The sequence below is a fragment of the Puma concolor genome, chromosome B4, assembly GCF_028749965.1.
Source record: "Puma concolor isolate L17-30 chromosome B4, mPumCon1.1.hap2, whole genome shotgun sequence".
Taxonomy (NCBI): Eukaryota; Metazoa; Chordata; class Mammalia; order Carnivora; family Felidae; genus Puma; species Puma concolor.
Window position 1 is genome coordinate 130,601,438 of NC_141673.1, and position 21,305 is coordinate 130,622,742.

General features: G+C 47.7%; 1 protein-coding gene across 10 annotated transcripts in view; it reads left to right on the forward strand.

Moving 5' to 3' along the window:
- Positions 1-21,305, forward strand: part of FRMD4A (FERM domain containing 4A) — a 612,063-nt gene that overhangs the window by 503,790 nt on the left and 86,968 nt on the right. For all 10 annotated transcript variants that reach the window (XM_086714883.1, XM_086714885.1, XM_086714889.1 and 7 more), the window contains 4 exons: positions 10,999-11,082; positions 15,466-15,531; positions 15,784-15,841; positions 20,077-20,163. In XM_086714883.1, coding sequence (XP_086571009.1) covers positions 10,999-11,082; positions 15,466-15,531; positions 15,784-15,841; positions 20,077-20,163 — 295 coding nt within the window. The remainder of the gene's footprint in view (positions 1-10,998; positions 11,083-15,465; positions 15,532-15,783; positions 15,842-20,076; positions 20,164-21,305) is intronic.

Genomic DNA, 21,305 nt, shown 5'->3' on the forward strand with positions numbered 1-21,305 from the left:
GACACTATGCACTGGTTATTAACTTGTGGAACTGCCAGCTTCTCAGTGCCGTTCATTTCCTGAAGCTTTGCCCATTGACCAGCGTGGTTGAATCGCCTCTCATTTTCTCATGATCGTTAGTGGAGCCCTCAGAGTAGGGAGTTGTAGACATCCACCAACGGGACTGTCTGCTCAAAGACAGACATTATTCCAGGCATTCTGCTTTCTTGAACTCCCCGAGAGATGTCTGGGATAGCCCATATTTTAGAATCAAGGTCTAAATGTACAAGAAAACAGTGTCTGGGCATAGCATTCTGACTCATCAATAGGAAATACACAAAATTGGTATTAAAATTAAGAAACACTGGGGCGCCTGGGTGGCTCAGTCAGTTGAGCGTCCGACTTCGGCTCAGGTCATGATCTCACGGTTTGTGAGTTCGAGCTCCATGTCGGGCTCTATGCTGACAGCTCAGAGCCTGGAGCCTGCTTTGGATTCTGTATCTCCCTCTCTCTTTGCCCCTCCCCTGCTTGTACTCTGTCTGTCTCTCTCTCTCTCTCTCTTTCAAAAATAAATAAACATTAAATTTTTTTTTGTTGTTTTTAAATCTTTATCAGAAGATTCTAACATCTGGGGTGCCTGAGTGGCTCAGTTGGTTGAGTATCCATCCACCTTCAGCTCAGGTCATGATCTCACGGTTCGTGAGTTCGAGCCCCATGCTGGGCTCTGTGCTGACAGCTCGGAGCCTGGAGCCTGCTTCAGATTCTGTGTCTCCCTCTCTGTGCCCCTCCCCTGCTCCTTGTCTCTCTCTCTCTCTCTCTCTCTCAAATATAAACATTAAAAATTTTTTTTTAAAGAAACACAAATCCTGACTCTACTCCATGATGGGACTTGTATGTTTTCTCATGCTTTGGCAGATTTGATCTAAACTACTTCAGTTGGTGGCTTACCTGTACTTGTCTAGATTTGTCAAGTTCATGCGGCCTGGCTTGTGAAGCCTTCGCTGTTTTCTCTTTGGTCTCCATGTGCATATCTAAAGCTTTCTAACAAAGCCTGAGGTGTATGTTCTCATTCCGATATCTCAGCAAAAGCAAAAAACCTAGTTTATGATTTAAAACAAGGGTCAGTTTGGGGTGCCTGGGTGGCTCAGTCAGTTAAGCGTCTGACTTCAGCTCAGGTCAAGATCTCGCAGTTCGTGGGTTCAATCCCCGCGTCGGGCTCTGTGCTGGCAGCTCAAAGCCTGGAGCCTGCTTCGGATTCTGTGTCTCCCTCTCTCTCTGCCCCTGCCCTGTTTGTGCTTTGTCTCTCTCTGTTTCTCAAAAATAAGTAAATGTTAAAAAAAAAAAAAGGTGAGGGGGTAAGCCAACATTTTCTGTAAAGGGCCAGATGGTAAATAATCTTGGGTTTTGCAGGCCATAGAGTCTCTGCTGTAATTACTCAGCTCTCCCTTTGTAGGTGCAAAAGAAGCCGTAGACAACAGGTAAATAAAGGAGTGTAGCAGTGTTCCAATACAACTTTATTTATAGACTTGGAAATTTGAATTTTGTATACATTTTCTTGTATCCTGAAATACTGTTCTTTTGAATTGTTTGTTTTCTAACCATTTAAAGAATATAAAAGCCATTCTTAGCTCATGGGCCATACAAAAACCAGCAGAGGGCTGGTGGGTTGCAGTGTGCTTACCCCTGATTCTAAAATTAGTCCCTTCAGCCCAGTTTGAATATTTGCATAAGGAGACCTCCAAGCCCCTTGTGTTTAGGCTTCCCAAGTTCTTGCTATAAAGCAGAGGTAGTCAATTTTTTTTTTTTAACTAAGGCTTTTTTACAGCCTTAGCAGGAGACCTTAAACATTATAGGTGGCCAGTAACCATTCAGTGAATTTGTTGAATGAAACATTTTGAGGATATAGAAACTATGTTTGGTTTTTGTTTTGTTTTGTTGTTTTGTTTTTTTGGGTTTTTTTTTTTTTTTTTTTTTGCAGTTGTTACTTTTTTATGCCCTTCATTTGGTATTGGAATTTGGGGGTTTTGATAAATGCAGCTTTATATCTTACAAAGACTTCTGATCCCTTGAAAAATAGTTTAACAACCCCAGGTGCAATCGATTCTCCAAAGATACTCTTCCCCCTTTTTCTTTGACCAGCCCCGAACTCCGCTGTAGATATTATTTATTTTTGAGAGTACCCTGACAGGATGGAACGTGAACTGTGAAGTCGTCTGACCCCACAGATCCTGGGAACGTTTGGCCTCAGGGATTGCCAGGGAGGAGGAAGTTGTAGGCCTGGCCTCCCAGTAATTCATGGTCCCTTAATGAGCCTGTGGAATGCTAGCTAGCTCATGGGGCTCAGAGAAACAAAGGATCCTGGTTTAGCTTCATTTGTCAAAGTGCTGCCTCTCAGTTTGTTTGTCCCCAGCTGTCTGGGGAGAGAAACAGCCTTCATGGGAGGGAGAAGTCAGACACCTTATCCCAAAGGTCACTCTATGTGCCAGGGTAGACCTCCCGTCGCGGAAGGTGGAGGTGATCTGTTCCGTGCGGTGCCCTGATCAACACCTGTCATCTGCAGCAGGCCCATGGTCTGTGTGCAAGAGTGGCCTGGCGTTTTGGAATAAGAGAAGGTCATTCTAAATTCCTTGTTGGTGCCTTTTCCCATCTATACCCAGGGAAATCCCCAAAGCATTAACGTTGAGCACATTTAGTTTGGTGGCTGAACATTAGGCGTTTTAGATGTCCTAGTCTGAGAAGTTTAGTATTGTAGAGTTACGTTCATCCTATTAATAATAATTCATGCAGGACTGTGCATTAAGTTCTGTGCATTATATTTAACTGAAAGGCTTTGACTTGTATACATACCCGTCAATAGAATATGTTTTCCTGAACAGCATCAATAAAATGAGAGGTCCGCTTCGATCTCACAGAACACTGCGGCATGGTCCAGGGCTTAAGTCTAGGATATTCTAGAATCTAGAGGATTAAAGAACCTTTTTAACTAATGGTCGCCCACAAAAGACAAAGTAACCTTTTCATAGCCAGAGGGTACCGAATCGAACTTCCTGAAAGGCTGTTTTGCTCTAGATGTGACTATTCTGTAGATTTACACGTCAGGGAACATACACAACTACATTTCAGTGGAATGAATATTACACATCTAAAAATTATGGGAGCAGTTTCCTTGAAGTATGAGGACAAGGGAGAAGTCAAACGTGCTAATGTACTTTACCAGAAGGAGAACTGTATACGGACAGCACGGAATCATAATTCTTCTTCCTCCTGCCCCTCCCAGGCTCTTCTGTTTCTGCTTTTGGACTCAGTCTTGCCCAGCAGACCCCTGGAGGCTTATTCTTACCAAGCTCCTCTTTTCTTTCCTGTGAATGGAAATGCTCACTTTATCTTCTTGGACTTTACCATGAGATGTCGGGTTGAGCGTTGCTGAGAAGAAGTGGCTGGGGTACATAGAGATCGATAAGAAGTATTGTCCGGGGCAGGAAGAAATCTATGTCATAGTCTAACATATTGTGGACAGATTTGTGAGCCCTCATTAAAGGTTTGGGAAATAGCCTTATCGAAAAATAATATTTTCTCACTTGTATTATTTTCCTTAGCACAGCACGATAATCGTTCTTCACTTCCTGGTGTCTGCGTGTGTACAAAAATGGATGTCCTTCCACAATCAGGAAATGTAGAGTTGGCATTTCTGCTTAAAAACAGTCGAATAGCCTAAGACCTGCTATCCTTGCCAGCTCTAGAGGCAAATATTAGGTTGAAAAGGATCAACACGGTTTAAAAACAGAAAGTTCTCATTTGATCGTCCCTCCTGGACACTCGTCAGCTAACACACGTTTTCCGTGATTTATCCATACTTTATGCATCAGAAACACTGCAGTGGCTTGAGTGCTGAACACTGACATTTCCTATTTTAAAAATTTAAAGGGAAAAGCCTTGGGTTATTATAGAAAAAAATAAGATTCTCTTCCTGGAAAAGGTCAGTGCAGGAACACCTCGTTTAATCAACTGAACAGGATATCCAAATTGTATGGTTACATTGTAATTTAATTTTTTTTAATGTGTTATTTAGTTTTGAGAGAGAGACAGAGACAGAGTGCGAGTGGGGAAGGGGCAGAGAGAGAGGGAGACGCAGAATCCGAAGCAGGCTCTGGGCTCGGAGCTGTCGGCACAGAGCCCGACGCGGGGCTCGAACTCACAAGCTGTTGCGATCATGACCTGAGTCAAAGTTGGACGCTTCGCCGACTGAGCCTCCCAGGCGCCCCAGTTACGTATTAATGTCACAGAAGACTTATTGCTACATTGTACACAAGAACTTGATTTTTCGTTTTTTTTTTCTCTAAGGGGACCTTAACTGAAAACCCTCATAGCCAGTCTCTCTTCCTGATGTTGAGAATCACCTCACACTTTACTTTCTGTCAACCCTTTTGATACTCTCAGAAGGGTGCCACCAAAAGAGGGGGAAAAAATCATTTTAAACTTTTTGCCAAATCAGTGAACTGATTAAAAAAAAAAAATGTTTTATGCCAAACAGCACACATAAATGCCTGAGTCACACTACCTTTGGTATAAAGAACCATCCAAACATTAACAGGGACCAGTAAAAAACATCTGTTCTATAGAATTTTTTCGTTAACAGGATTTAATTGAAACCAGATCAGTAAAGCTCTGTTACCCTGGGCCGTCCCTTGGGCCCTGGAAATATCTTTGTTATAGAGGACCGGATGCACTGACGCTAATCATTAAAACAGGATTCTACCAGCAAAACATTTCTCAGGACCAGTAAGCAAACAGCACCTGAAAAAGACTGATGTTAAGAGCATTTCATGTAAAGGTCCATGGGCCACGTGGTGCTTACCTGTTCAGAGACTGTCATGTGCCTGAGAGGCAGGGGAAGGAAAACCTACATCTGCAGGCTCTGTCTGTTCCAAAATAAACACAGCGGCCACAGAAAAAGAAGCGACGCTGTGATTGAGTACTTAGGGTTCAGTTTATATGACATCTGCACAAACTTAAACACAGGTCCAAGTGAGAGAGTATTAGCTCAGCGGAGTTCAGTGGTATGTAAGAAATTTTGCTGTGTCCTGATTTATCAACCTGCAGGTTTCTAATTCTATCTCTTAAAATAATAATAATTATTATTATTATCTAATGCTTTTTGAAATGGAGTGAGGGAGGGAGGGGCAGAGAGAGAATCTCAAGCAGGCTCCGTACTGCCCAGTGCAGAGCCCGATGTGGGGCTCGAACTCATGAAACTGTGAGATCATGACCTGAGCCGAAACCAAGAGTCAGACACTTCACCAACTGAGCCACCCAGGGTGCCCTGTTTCCTACAACTTTTTAATTGGTGTCTTGAAAGAAACTAGTTGGCGGTGATCGTATAGGAAGCAAAATAGATTTGCTGAGAGTCTTAGGTAGAGTAAGAAATACTCAGACAGTGGGGTTTGGAATAGTGAACATTTAGAATAGAACTGGTATCTTTACCAGTTTGAATTGTGTCTTTAATACCCCAAATTGCGAATGTCCCTGTTGGAAACTTAGTAGAAAAGTCCTCTGTTAAGCTTAAAACACATCTGTCAGCCCAAAGGAGAGTTTTTGTGGGAATAATTTAAATGTATGTAATTCTCGTATGTTATTTCACACACAAAAAGAGAGAGGGAGAGAGAGAGAGAGAGAAGGGGTATGTGATGGTTTTCCCATGATTTAAGAAAGGACTTTGAGCGAGAAGCAGCTGGAATATTTCACGCCCGCAAGACCTTTTGAAAAGGAACAAAATCTGTGAAAATTTGAAACAAAATGTTCAAGTGGAAAAGTTATAAATTGTTACAGAAATCGTTGTTTTATGCACAAAATTCCATTTTCCTGAGCTTTTCAAGTGTGTAATTCACATTTTCTGAGCATAGGAAAATATTCAGACGGGGGATTTTGTAGGACGATATCCTTCAAGTCCTGTGGGAATCGTTTAGCTATAAAGTAAGGAGGAGATTTTGTATTATGACAGCTGCCTCTTTTGTGAAGCATTTATTTAATAGCAATATGGTATTTCGAGTTGACCTTGTGAATAGCGGAAAGGCTCGTGGCTATAACACTATGTCAGTTTTTCAAAATTAAGATTCCCAGTCTAAGGGAGATGTAGAAAGTTAATCAGTTGCTGCTGCTTGTTTCATTTGCGTGTAATTACTGTCTTCGATTGTAGACTTCTAAAATGTTTAAAAACTTGTTTCGGATTTTGCAAGTTCCCAACTATGTTAGAAACTCACAAGACGTTTTGCATCACCCTAGGAAGCCAAACTCCCTCGTCAAGAAAGAAATCTGTACTCAGATAAATTGGTAGTTAGCATCAGAAAATAAAGGCACACAATTCATAAATGTTGGCAATGTTCCCCCTCCATGGAGGGTAGCCTGTTTATCCATGATCCAGACCCAGAATCCAGAATCCCATGCTGGAGAAGTCTCAGCGGGTCCTCAGGTTGCCAGTGTCTGCAAATGTTCACACAACGATAGGAGAAGTGTTACAGGCAACATCCCAGCTTTTCCAGCCCTCCCTACACACTTCTAAAAAAAGGATGTGATTGGGAGAAAATAGGCAAGCACCTCATTTTCTTTGTTGTAACCAGGACTTAAACTTGGTTCAAACAAACAAACAAACAAACAAACAGGGAGGAAGGAAAAGGAAAGAAATTGTTCCCTGCGTGGTTTTTAAAGATCAGTAAAGAAGAAAAAAATATACAACTTGCCTTATTAATCTTAGAGTTTTCTAGATTCATTGTACCATTGAATAAAGTCGTACGGATCCACAGTGTAGGTCTGAAACTTTAGGGTGTTGGTGATGTTTCTGAATTCTGAAATTTGTAGATTTTAGACGGGGGCAATTCAGGGTGTTCCTGAACACCGTGATAGTGTCTGGGGCACTGTCCTGGAACCTAACCTCTTACTGTGCCTGCACCAGAACATGGATATTTGCACCAAGTGGGGCAGAGAAAGGTCCAATGTTGCCTCCTATAAAAAGGTTAGGATTGCCACCAAGGGTGTTACAGAAATGTCTGTTTCTTAGAGCTTTTTGGATTTGGGAATTACGGATAATGAGGACCTGTAGGGCTCTTTTACTTAGGAAATCCCTCTCCCTGGGGAACTTGACCTTCACGATAGCCTTTTAAAACACGGAGGCATTAGTGTTAGTGAAAAGGCATCACGTTGCCTTGCCTGAATTGCAGGACAATCCTCCTTGTTACGCTGGTTTGACTTTCTGGGCTTAGCGCTCTTTTGTGTTTTAGTGCCGTGTGCATCGAAACCACTGGGTTCAGGAAGAATTCTGCCGCACTAAGCATTTTTCTCTGTGTCCCAGATTTGTCCTACAAATTATGGACATCTCATTGAACCTAAGGAGAATCTTCTGAAAAAGTGTTTCCTCGTTTTTTTAAAGGGAAACAAACCCATGTGGATTTTGCTAATCCTCTGATCAAATTTGATTTTTGCTTCCTTCGCTTTATGGTGTCTTGGTTAAATCTGTTGTTGCTGCTATTTGCAGCAAATTCCTTGTTTGATATATTGCTAGAAATCTTAGAATGTGTTCTTAGTAGATCATTTGAATGTCCCAGATATGATAAGCAGTGTAGGTGGTAGGAAAGAGACACATCATCTCAAAAAAATCAAAGACCAGAGCAGCACTGAGAGTCCACTTCCCAAAAGTTTGGAATAAAATCTGGTGAATGTTAAAAATGAGAAGACTTTGGGGCGCCTGGGTGGCGCAGTCGGTTAAGCGTCCGACTTCAGCCAGGTCACGATCTCACGGTCTGTGAGTTCGAGCCCCGCGTCGGGCTCTGGGCTGATGGCTCGGAGCCTGGAGCCTGTTTCCGATTCTGTGTCTCCCTCTCTCTGCCCCTCCCCTGTTCATGCTCTGTCTCTCTCTGTCCCAAAAATAAATAAACGTTGAAAAAAAAAAAAAAAATTTAAAAAAAAAAAAAAAATGAGAAGACTTTGGGTTGATTCGCAGTGTAGCAAATGACTCTCCAAGGGGCCTTTTTTCTTTTTCTAAAAATGGAACGTGAACCATTTTAGGCTGTCTTATACATCGGCATTTATCAAGTGCACTGAAATCTGGGGGGGAAATGTCTGAGTCGATGACCCTGAAAGAGGAAACTGGGGACTTCTAGGACGTTCATTAGGTCGTAGCTTCCCACGCCTCTGGAGATGCAGCGACCGGGTCTGCCATCAGGGCAGCCGTCCGATACGCGGCCACAGAGTGGGGCCGGATCATTTCGCTGGGCTGACCACCTCTAAGTTAGCACAGATGTTTACAGACAGCAGAAAGGCAAATAAAACATTTCTACATAGCTGTCCTGTGGGAAGGATTAAGAGCCATGGATCCCTTCCAGAATGTAATGGACGTGGATGGGCTTCACGCCTTCGTGATTTCTTGTTGTATTTGTCCGTGTGACCTTGCCTTGGGGGAGAGCTGGAGAAGCCACGGCAGGCTCCCGCCAGGAAATCAAGCTTGCGATGGTCATCGGGGAAACTTGTTTGCCAGCAAACTAGTGTTTGGTGCGTAAGACGATCCCTTCCTCCTTTACCTTCCTCCTTCCCCAAATATACTCCAAATGTGATGAGTGTGAGAAAACCCAAACTCCAGCTTCAGCTGAATTTGCTCCCCCCGCGGCTTCTGCCAGCACAAGTTCATCCCACAAGAGTGAGCAGCTTTTGATAGGTAAGGTGCCGCTGATGATCAGTGAATCGAAGCCCTGTTCTCAGGGTGCCTGTGGTGAAACAGGGGAGGTGAGATCCAGAAACTCATCCCCGCGGGCTCTCAGGTGTTCGGCGAACTGAATATTTGCTTGAATGATGCCTTAATAGGATGCGAGTAAAAATTCCAGACCCTGCTTGGGAACTGAATTTTCCCAAACACAGGGGGCTCACCCATTTGAAAACCCCCAGTGGCTGGCCGTTGCCTACTGGCTACGTGTGAACTCCATGAAAACGATACTCCTATTTCTTTTCTCCACCCAGGCCCTACCCCAAAGCTGCTGCTTCCACCAGAGCTCACAGGGGCTCTCTTTCCTCTGAGCTATCGAATGTGTTGTTTGAATCGACGTGATCGACTACTGCCCTTAATCAGTAAATCTTTCTGTTCGCACTCATGCTGCCCCGCTAACTCGCGAGTGCCTCTTGGATAAAGACTGTGCCTTATCTTTTCTGGAGCCCCCTACACTGTTTTCCCCTGTCTAGCAGGGGCTCCCCAAATACCTTCAACTTTTTAACGATTAATTGATAAATCCTTGCCTAACCACGTAGGTGACAGCTGCTGTAGTACTTGGATTTGTTGCATCATATGGTAACACGTTGAGCTGTTCTTCTGGTCGGCTGTGCAGAAACACCACTGACACCATTTCTCAGTCCGCTTGGAAAGCACCCTGAGAGCAGCTGTGTCCCCACCCAGTCCCCGCACCCCCCCCCCCCCGTGTGTTTCTCTGTCACCACATAAATGAACCGAACCGAAAGTCCTGGAACGGTTTGCCCACTGGCACTTGGTATGCAGAGGGTAGCCGCTGTGATCCGTTCCCCGGGGCAGCATTTCCGGGAGGGTGGGTTCTCCCAAAGGGCACATCCTCCAGTCTGCGGCGTGGATGTCGGGGTGTCTGCTGTCCAGCTGCCTCAGGAGCTCCCCATCTGTGACTGTGCTGCCCTTCTGTCCTTCCTTCACATGTACTTCCTGAGCTCCTATCTCCTTGCTGTCTTGATGTTATCGCTCAGCCTCCCAGGGGCCAGCATCTGCCTTGCTCTGTGCGAGGAGCACAGAAGCTGCTACTGTGGCCTTGGTTAGAACTGTGGACCAAGGCAGGCTCCACGGGGTGAGCCCTTGCCAGCGGGGCAGGGGCTGTGAGCCGCTCTAAAGGCCAAAGCCATCCCAAGGAGGAGGCCAGTAATTGCCTCTGGAGGTGAAGAGGGCGTGCAGACCCCAGTGCCCTGGCCCAGCGGGGATGCAGGTCTGTTGAGGGTGCAGAGAGGAGTCAAGCCTCTGAAGAAGCCTGGTTACAACTAGGGGAGTTTTAAGTGTCCTTCTAACCTGACAACATGGGAGCTGGGGGGAGGGGGGTGCGGGGAACAGAATTTCTGGTGCCGGGACCTGCGTCTAGGACCAGATAATCCACTTCCCACTCTTGGAGTCATTTCCAGGTCTTGTCAAAAGCAAGAGTCATTTCTTTCTTTTCTTTCTTTCTTTCTTTCTTTCTTTCTTTCTTTCTCTCTCTCTCTCTCTCTCTCTCTCTCTCTCTTTCTTTCTTTCTTTCTTTCTTTTATCTTTATTTATTTTGGAGAGAGGGAGAGAGAAACGAGCAGGGGAGGGGCACAGAGAGGGGGAGACAGAGGATCTGAAGCCGACTCCACACGGACAGCAGCGAGCCGATGCTGGGGCTTGAACTCAAGAACTGTGCAATCGTGACCCGAGCCAAAGCCTGATGCTTAACCAACTGAGCCACTCAGGTGGCCCAAAAGCAGAAGGTTTTTTTTTTTCTCATATTTTGGACAACAGTCTCCAGTGTGCAGACGATCCGAGCAGAGAAAACCAGCATTGTGTGTTCTTGAGGGAAACAGCTCTCAAGGAGAAGCAGTCAGGTTGCCCACTGGGGCCCCCAGAGCCCGTGATGGGACCCCAGGAGCTTCTGCCAGACACTGTTGACCCTTCTCTTCCCAGATTTGTGCTGCTCAGGGGCCCTGGGCGTGTGCCCCGCTCCACATACGGGCCATCTGTGAGCACGATGCCCTGTCCTGTTCTGTGCCCCAGAGGAGAGGCCTTCTGGGCTCTGCACCTCGTGTGTTCTCTTTCCTCTATATTAAATCAATCAATTAAAAGGGAGCACCCCTTCCTACCCCCCTCCCCCATCCAGTTTTCATTAAAAGGGAACAGATGTGGGGTCTCGGCTGAGGCCGCCGGGGCGGGGCGGGGCGGGGCAGATCACACAGTGCGCTGGTTTTCTCGGAGGGTGAACCATTCCTTGGCATTGTCTGTGTGCCCTCCCTGTCTTCCAGCAATGAGGTGGTGAGGAGTGACTTAAAGAAGCTGCCGGCGCTCCCCACTCAAGCCCTGAAGGAGCACCCCTCCCTGGCCTACTGGTAAGCTGCACCCCCTCGGCGCACCCGTCAGGAGCGAGCTCTCCTGGGGCACTAGGGGCCGGGGCACCAGGACCCCAGCCGGCCCCACTCCAGCTTGTAGAAGCGGCTTAGGTCTTGGCCAAACCATTTTCAGCATGTATTTAAGTGGCATGGTTTGCCATTTTCTATTTTCTTTCTCTTAAGAAAAAAAAAAACCGTCTAAAATTTCACTTTGGAGGCTTTGCCTCCTTGGAGACCCTTTCATGTGCTGCTCGAGTTTCATTCTGGAATCCCTGTCATTTGATGACAGGATGTGTGAGGTTTGGAGATGTGGGAGAACTGCGGGGTTGTTTTTTTTTTTTTTTCATTTGCAGAAGAGAGAGATTGATTCTTTGATTTTTCCCACAATGTTTCTTATCTCCTGATTTGGCCGCAGTGGAACATTACATCCTAGTTCATCCGTCAGGCCCCAGATTACTGATTCCGAATAAAACAGGCGCGCGAAAGGGTCCTGGATTGTGGTTCTGGTCACGATCGGGTGGGGCCTGTGTCCCCGGGTGGCCCTCACCACCGACCCAGGAGGAGTGCACTGCCATGGCCCTCGTGTTCCTTCTGAGTCCTTTGCAACAAGCAATGAGTGCTTTTATTAACAACAACAACAAAAGTAGTAATAATAAAACAAAAGTCGCAGGTCAGTCCTGATAAACTGCAACATGCGACGCTTGTAAACACCTCTTGAATCTGCTTTGTGCATCGTCTGGATTGCTAACATTTCGTCTCGTCTGGACACTTTTGCAGGCAGCACACTAGTGGCTCAGTTATTCAGGTGGCTCCCAGAGATTCCAATGGCTGGGTTAGGGCGGGTGGTGATGCACACAGCATCAGCGGGTTCAACTCTGGGCCACAGGTCGTTTCTCCTCAAGAGACCAAGCGATGGGGCAGCGGGAGCAGAAATGAGACGCTGAGTCCCAGGGGCAGAGAGCCCCCCTGCCCCCGGGGTGCTGGCACCCCCCCCCCCCGTCCCCCACCATCTCGTCTCTCTGAGCTGGTTTTTTGCCGCACGTCCTGCACAAACATAGAGGTGAATGCATGGTGGCTTTATAGAAGCCTAACCTGCCCCCCCAGGGACAGAATCTGTCTCACCTGCAGACTCACCTGTGCATGTGTCCGCTCCCACGCTGCTAGCTTGGCGGCCTGCACCTGTGCACACCAACAGACGACGCTCCTGTCCCCTCACTCATGGAGCCGTGCTGCCCTCTCCCCGGTCCCCCGTGTCCCCTGGGCCTCATTGTCCGTGTCCCCCTCCCCCACCAGCTGTTCGCATTGGGGATACCAATGGTGAAAGAGTTAGAGACACGAGAATATAGTTCTGGAGACCAGTAGTTCCTGCACGAAGGGGATGAATTTGCCAGGCGGGGGCTGGGTTTTCTGGGGTCAGAGTTGCTTTTAATCTAAACCATCCCTCAGCGACCTCCTCATTCATTTGTTTCCCGGCATGTACACCCTATGCTTACCAGCTCCTTCCCAGTCTCTGTGTGTGTGTCTCTCTCTCTCTTTCTCTCTTTCGTGATCTCCACAGTCTGTTCCACGCTCACATGTTACTTCTAATACAGAAATGTCTTCCTTCGTGTCGCTCTCGTCTTTTGTGTTCGTATGAACAGCTTCGTCTTTACCGACACCCCTCCAATCTCTGGGGCCCAGCCAGCGCTTTCCCTGGGCCTCACTTGGACCCAGTGGCACCCGTGCCCCTGTGTGTACTCACGGGGAAGACACGGAACGGAGGAAGTGAGATTTTTGAAACAGGTGCCCTCAGGGAGCACAGCCCAGCCTATGCACAGACACGCCAGCCGCATGGCCCATCTTGTTGGTGCATTGCCGAAAAAACGCCTTATTCACTGCAGTTGGCTGGTTGAAGTCGGTCTCTATATTCCAACCTACTCATTTGGATTTCTAAAAAGCAAAGACTTCAGGAAGGGATAAATGCTATTCGTGCTTCGTAGACCGGAGACAGACTTGCGTGTCCGTAGACTTTCCTCGGCCACAGCATCATCACGCGTCTCTACAATTAACCATGACCCCTTGTCGGTGGAAGAGACTTTCACTCGCTCTGACACCACAGTCTGTCAGGTTGCCCACAGCCTCATGTTGCCCTGATCGTCCCTGAAGGGCGACGGATATTTGCCCTTCTTCCAGGCTCTCCCGCTCTCGCTAGACTTCACGGATGCGGCAGACAACCCTTAGGCTGGACTAAGCCATAGGGAGCCCGTCCACACTAGTCGGGAAAGGCATCACAGCTTAGAGAGCAAAGCTGTGGGGTTTAGAATCCCAGCCATGTCTCTGAATAGCACGGGAAGCTTCAGTTACTTCTCTGCCGCCTCAATTTCCCACCCATAGAGCGGAATTAACCATACCTACTGGATCCAGACTGTAAGCAAGAGCAGAAGTAAGAAGTCACATAATGCAAGTAGCATGTAGTGAAAGGTACATCATAATGCTGAGTAATCGTGCAGTAATGCTTTCTACTAATTTTCCCCAAGCGTGTAACCAGCTTGGACTTCTATTCCATGGGATTTCCCTATCGGGGGACAGGTGACGCAGACGGTTAGAATTACACGCCCAGGGCCATAGAACAAACAGAGCAGTAGCAGGGCCCTGACCTGGATTCTCTCAAGGGCCTAGCTTGCAAATGCTGGGCACCCCCCCCCCGGCCAAACCACCCCTACAGGGTATGCAGGGGCATCTATCTTTACTCCAAAATCACTGACCAGTGCAGGCGATGGCTCCTGCAAGACAGGGAACCATATCTCCATCCCCGTGGGTTTTCTGGGCCGCTGCCTGCAGAGAGATGATCTCCCAGAATGATGTGGCTAGGCACAGTTGGTCGGAATCATCTGTCTTCCTCCTTTATGTAACACAGTGTCCTCCAAATAGTGTTTTGGGATTCTGTGGCTGGTGCCTTTTTTACAGTTATCCCATCGATAACTCCCTACCAGAGATCCAGGGTAGCTGGGAAACTGTCCACAGAGCTCAGTGCACTTGGGCTATCTGTAAATTCCAGAGGAGGGAGGAGGGGGGCAGGGAGCAGAGTGGGTTCTCAGTCAGCATGGCGCGTGCTGGGTCCATGGTGTTTCAGAGCGGGGAGAGCTGGGGAAGGAGAAGCTGCATACCGCGGTCTCACAGATGGCCTGGATCAGCAGGAGGTACAGAGAAACGAGGGGCGGCAGGTTCCTGCAGCTGTCAAGCCCTGAGAAGCCATTTAGTTGGCAAACAGCTGAACAGCTGCCTGACGGCGTTTCTGACTTTAACCAGTGTTTGTCTGAGCCTCGACTGTGTTCGCAGCTACAGCCCTATGTTGATTTTTATCTCGCCTTTGCCGCCCGGGGACCTTCTCTCCCCAAACTGGGAAGGAAATTGGCTCCTGTCGCCCCTGAGTTGCTTACCCCTGGATCCACAGGTTGACCTCACAAAATTCGAAACCCTGTGCTAGGAAACACGCCCAGCCCAGCCGCTGATTGAGGGGGTGGGCAGGGAGAGAGAAGAGCAGACCCTGAAGGTCTCGCTCTGAAGGTCTGGTGAGGTGGGGGGCCCAGCCCGAACACGACGCTGCTGGAGACTTGACTCCTCTGCAGGTGGGATGTGCTTTCCCTGTGACTCCCCAGGTGGGCTCTGTGCTTCAGCTGCCATGGCTGTCTGGGCACCAGAGTCCCTTCTCAGAGAGTCCCTTCGTGCCCCCCACCCTGTCAAAGAGGGGTTTGGCTGGCGGGTGTCTCCCAAGGCACAAGCCAGTCTCTTGCTGTTTTAGAGCTGAGATTTCAGGACATCGTGGCGTTCCCATCTCACTTCTGGTAGCTGCCTCATTGTTTCCCAGGGCTTCTCTGGGCCTTGGATTGCCTCATGGATTGTGTTAGCCAGGCCCAAATTCCAGAACTTTCCATCCTCCTTGGGAGCCCTCAACGCTGACCACTAATTCATGATAGGGAAGACGTGGGCATTCTATTGAGGTCAGCGCCTGCCCTCCCCTGTGAGGCCGTGTGCAGACAGGATCCAGGGGATGCAGAGGACGAGGAAGATGTGGGCATTCTGCCACAGCGTCCCCCCTGATCCCCAGCCAGCCGGCCTCTTCTTGTCCCCGGCTCTGTGTCCCTCTCCAGGGAGACACATGCTCACTGCTTCTTCCTCATCTGCCATGGCAGCATTTCTTGCAGGGAGCTGACCCCAAGTAAAGCTGTAGCCCAAAACACCTCACTTAGGCTGACTTCAGGACAAATCCTTTCTCCAGGAGCTGTTGGCTCCTTGGAACTTCTCAGGACGTTGCTCAGGTTCGGAAGAAGGTTCTCCGTCAGCAGGGTGCTGACCGTTGACCTATGGACCATATGTAACACCATCTTTGTGTTGCAATTCTAGTGAGGACCGAGTCATTGAGCACTACAAGAAACTGAACGGCCAGACCAGAGGTCAAGCAATTGTAAAGTAAGTGGCCTCTCCCAGTGCCCACGAGGCTGTGTTTGTGTGTGTACATATAGCATGTGGCAGGGTTGTTCAGTTCTGTTCGCAAAGACACATAACTCCCGGGGGGCGACGAGGGTTCAGTTTCAATTTTCAGGTAAATAATCACTCTGAGAGCTTTGTCACGCACACACGCGCACACATAAATATGTCTCTGATTCCAGACCTGCCGAATAACCACCTGTGTGTGTGTGTGTGTGTGTTCTCTCTTCCCAGCTACATGAGCATCGTGGAGTCTCTCCCAACCTACGGGGTTCACTATTATGCAGTGAAAGTAAGTACCAACCCTGCCCTAAAAAAAAACAGAAACACTTCTCAGTTTTTCCTTTTTAATCTTACTGAAGATTTTGGGGGGTGGGGACGGATAGGCATGATAGAGGACTTGCTCGAGATGATTGTGTGCTGAGGAGGGTTGGGCGCTGGAACATTCCCCCCACGTCGGAAGACTTGATGCAGTCACTTTCCAAAACTCATGTTCTCTTATGCAAAGTGGGTATAATGAGTCCCTTCTTCCTTTGATTCTCAGAAGAATCCTGGGACGTCAGGACCGCAGAGCCTCTCAGTAGGACGATTCCCTCTGAAGGCAGTGAACTGTGGAGAACAAAAACCTTAAGCAGAATCAGCAATGTTTTTCTTGGTGGTCAAATGCCACACAGGCAATTTTGGAGGAGGAGGGCCGGCATTAGAGGCTGACAAATTAAGTACATGGCTGTTTAAGAAGACAAGATGTGTCTTCTTAAATGTTGTGATGGCAAGTCTCATGGAACATGAACCCTATGCTCAATTTTTCTTGGTTTTACCGTAATGCTCCACACTGGGATCCCTTCCTTGAAATAATAGATAATGACATGCCCGTGTGCCCTTATCTGTGATGAGACAGGATAATTTCCCTCCTTTAATTGACCCCAACATGGAAAGATTAAGTCCTTGCCCAAAGTCCAGCTGAAATGAAAACATTTCTGAACGCTAGACAGTTCAACCAGCCAACCTGAGATTCGCTTGCCCGTTTACCAGTTTCTCTCCCCGTGTTTCCATCCAGCTGTATTTTTAATTCCCTTGGACTAGAACGTGCTCTCTGCTACGTTTATCTTTGTGTCACTCGTTGCGGCTCGCACAGCACTTTGTATGTTTCGTTGCCTGTATCTTCCACTAAAGTGCAGCCTTCTCATGGCCAGGACAGCGTGTTGCATTCCTTTTTTCATTCCCGGAGCCCTGTAAGTGCCTGGCACACAGTAGATACTCGGTAAATATTGACTAAATAAGTGTTTATTGAGAATTAAATTAGGCAGTTGCATGTCCCCCTTCCGTGATGGTAATGAATGTTGGAACTGTATTTGCGGAGCCTGGTTATGAGGCACACGCGGGAACCCCAGTCCTACCCAGCAGCTCGGCTGAGGTCTTTTTTTCAATGTTTATTTATGTTTGAGAGACACAGAGAGAGCGCGGGGGAGGAGCAGAGAGAGAGGGAGACACAGAATCCGAAGCAGGCTCCAGGCTCCGAGCTGTCAGCACAGAGCCCGACGCGGGGCTCCCACTCACGAACTGTGAGATTATGATGTGGGCCCAAGTCAGATGCTTCACCGACTCTCAGCTCAGGATCTTTTAAAGCCGGAAATGGTTAAATTCTTCCTGATGTCCTACCAAAGCTCTCCCCACCGAGGGAAGCCTGAATCCCTCTTCTCCATCATTCATGGAACTCTTAGAACTGTCCTAGCCATTCCTGCCCAGAAGTTCTCAGCTGTAAATCTGTCATGAGGAGTATCCCCTGGCCTTTTTAGCGTCTCCTGTCCCACTCGAGGAAGGTGAATCCACTGTGGAGACCAGCTCTCTATGAGGTGGCACCTTGAGATGTGCCCATTGAAGTCAGCAGGTAGTTGGCTCCCCCAAGGAAAATTGGACACTTTATGATATGACCTGAGGCTCACAATTCCCCGCGCTGGCTGCCAGCGTTCCACACACAGCCAGTGAGGGTTGTAGAGTCTACATCCCCGTCACCATCTGGTTACCATAAAGGAAATCTTGGGATCCAACAATAGTTGTTACACATTTCATAGAAACTCCTCTCCGTTGTGGGAATATTCTGTGGGGACGTGCAGCAAAGGGGGCTGTGCCCAAGAATAGGGACAAGAAATCCCCTGGACTAGGCTCTCTCATCTGCTGTCTGTTCATAATTTGAGCTCACTTCCATCGCTCATACTGAAAATAGAGATTCTGAAATTCACCCCTCCAGCCCCCCCGACAAAAGTCTGTTGGAAGACTGTTGGACAGACAGACATCTGTTGGAAGACAGATGTTAGACTGCCGAGAGAGATTGTCATGGAAACAGTGGATGTCTCTGCGCAGGGACGTCATCCAGTCTTTTACTTGCGTAAACCCGTGTCCCATCTCTTCGTCAGCCCTGGAGTTTGACAGTAAGGGAGCCTGTGATACATATATGCTTTCTGCCTTACAATAAAACTTCAGGAACGTGCTTTTCTGCAGTTTGCGAGAGACCAGAAACAGACCTTGTGATTTCCAGAGTGCCGGAAGTGCTTGTGTGTTGGCCTCTTGGGACTTCCAGGCTGAAGCCAGGGCTCTCCTCCTCAGGTGGAGACAGAGCACACGTATCCACGCAAGCCCAAACGACTGTATCGAGCCCCGCCAGTCGGTAGCCTCCCAATTTCACAGCTGCCGTATTCTCTGGTGTGGTGACACCCAAAGCTGTGGTGGCACTGAGTCCCCTCCTGTGTCGCTCTCAGAGACTGATGTAGGACACACAGACACTTTCCAGGGACAGAGCTTTTTATACCTTTAAAGGACTATCTTAGGAAATTACATACCCTGAAACTTCTAAAAATTCAAAACGTGTTTCTCTGCCCTTTTATCTTTGTGCTTACCTTCAAATAACTCGTGAGGATTTAAAAACCGTGAAGCCAATTTCGAGTTGTCGAGACAATGGGGGTCCGCGGTTATTCGCAGGTGCGGCAGTTAGGACAAATCTAGGGGGAGGCTGCTGGGGATGCCTTGTGTCAGCTCCTAGCATTCGGGACCTTTAGTTAACAGCTCAGACCCCTCCTCCTTGGATGTAGGATCACACTTTACAATCTGGTGGCAAGGGATCTCTATTAAAGGAGTGAGCAGAGGGGCTTGGTGTTTCTGATTCGGTTCCCAGAAGGTCTGGGCCTTGATTTTGCTACTTTGTCCAAGATGGCACGAGTCACACAATCCAGCTGATCTCTTAAGGGGAGCAGGACTGCAGGGTGGCCCCCGCCCACCCTGCACTGCCATTGGTCTGCTGGAGGGCTGGGGGGCGGGCCCTGAGTAGAGCAGGACCAACCGTTTGCTTTGATTTCTTGGTCGTTAAAATTGGAGGAATCTTGGGGTGCCTGGGTGGCTCAGTCAGTTGAGCATCCGACTTCGGCTCAGGTCGTGATCTCACGGTCCGTGGGTTTGAGCCCCGCTTCCGGCTCTGTGCTGACAGCTCAGAGCCTGGAGCCCCCTTCGGATTCTGTGTCTCCTTCTCTCTCTGCCCCCACTCCCCACTGTCTGTTTCTTTCTCTTTCGCGCTCTCTCTCTCTCTCTCTCTCAAAAATAAACATTAATTTTTTTAATTTAAATTGGAGGAATCTTAAATGCGTGTTACCGAGTGCAAGAAGCCAAGCCGAAGGCTACATACTGTATGATTCCAACTAGATGACATTCTGGAAGAGGCAAAACTGGCTTCCAGAACCTGGGAGAGGGGAGAAGAAGGGGTGAAGAGGCAGTACAGAGGATTTTTAGGGCAGTGAGGCTACCACTCTGTATATTATCATCATGGTAGATACACATCATTATGCATTTGTCCAAACTCACAGAGTTCACCACCAAGAATGAACTCTAATGTAAACTCTGGACTTTGGGTAACCATGATGTATCCGTGTAGGTTCATCAAGGTGTAATGAACATTCCCCTCCGGTGGGGGAGGTTGACAGTGGGGGAGGTTCTGCATGTAGGGGGGTGGGAGGGTATGGGGAATCTCTGTACTTACCTCTCCATTTTGCTGTGAACCTCAGACTTCTCTAAAAACAATTAAATCTTAAAAAAAAAAAAAAAGTTTTTTAGAGGAGTCCCCTTCCATGGTGTTCATGGTCCCTTCTAGCTGTGACAGTCGATGACTGTTTCTCTGCTCAGAAGGTCGTTTTATGAGAATGCTCAGCATCTCTCGGATTCTCTTGAAACCCAAAGCCTTACAAGGAGGACAAAGAACAAGCCTTCGCTACCTACTCATAAAGGGGGAAGCACCGCAGCGTGCTGCTGGCTGGGAACAGAGCTGGGTCCCGACCCCAGGGCATGCTCCAGGGCACTGGTTCACATAACTGAGCACAGTCTGATGAGGGGGCACATCTGTTAAGTGAAAAGTAGGAGGTGGGCTCCATCCATGTCAAGGGATTTACGTTTTCCTTTGTCATCGGACGAGCCCAGGGGCCTTCTCTCCGTCCCTGTGTGTGTTCTCTGGCCCTGTATTTACCCATACTCCTTTCGATGTCCTAGGACAAGCAGGGGATACCGTGGTGGCTGGGACTGAGCTACAAAGGAATCTTCCAGTATGACTACCACGATAAAGTGAAGCCGAGGAAGGTAAGCATGGTCTCCTCTGTGGGTGTCTGGCTCTCAGAGAGAAGTGAGTAAAAATATTACACGATGCAGCCTCAGGGCCTCCAGGTTTACCAATCCCCAGCTAATTGGAGTGTATACAAATTACTCTACAGTAATCCAGTCTGAGTTCCCGGGTAAATATTTTTTTTCCCGGTCACTAGGGAAACCTGAGCTGTTATAATTATTTAAGGTAAGGAGACTGGCCCAGCTCTCCCAAAGCAGATTGGCAAAAGGGCTTTGAAGGACTGTCCTATTTGTTAATTTCCTAGTGGGGGAGGGCGGGGGTTTCGTGTACTTGGGAAAGAGAGAGAACACCTCTCTTCAATCTTGAGGCCAATCTGAGCTTTTACAAAGCTGCTTTATGTGTTTCTTTGTGTTTTTTGTTTTGTTTTGTTTGTTTTAAACATTTTGTTTAATATTTATTTTTGAGAAAGAAAGAGCATGAGCAGGGGAGGGGCAGAGAGAGAGGGAGACACAGAATGTGAAGCAGGCCCCAGGCTCTGAGCTGTCAGCACAGAGCCTGACACAGGGCTCAAGCTCACGAGCCGTGGGATCATGACCTGAACCGAAGTCGGACACTTAACCGACTGAGCCACCCAGATGCCCCTTGTTTTGTTTTGTTTTGGATGCTGGGGAGCTAAAAGAAGAAATTGTAGGTCAAAACAGGGTGAAAAATAAGGAAGAGTTAGAGGCATTCCTGCAAATCCAGTAAATATTTTAAGGCATATTAGAAGTGATCAGAAATCTGGAAAAAATAAGGTCATCTGCCAAAAAACAAGGGAAGCAGGACAGGGTCTGCAGAGTCATTGTAAATACAAACCAGAGTGTTTGAAAGGGGCACAGTGCTTGAATTTTCTCTGTTTTCATTTACACACATTTTTCAGACCAGAACAAATTGAAAAATTATAATGGAAAAATATCTCTGGGCCAGAGCTGTCATTCAGATCGTCTGGCAGAGAATAATGGAGAGACGGTTTGCAGTTCAAACCCCGAAATACATATTAAAAGTCTATCAAAACCACACTTGCTTTAGGAGGGAGAAAGCAGTATTGGTCCATTATGTCATTCCAGATTGCTTTCCAAGCTTCTTTATCCACGAACAGGACTGAAATCCATACTACGTA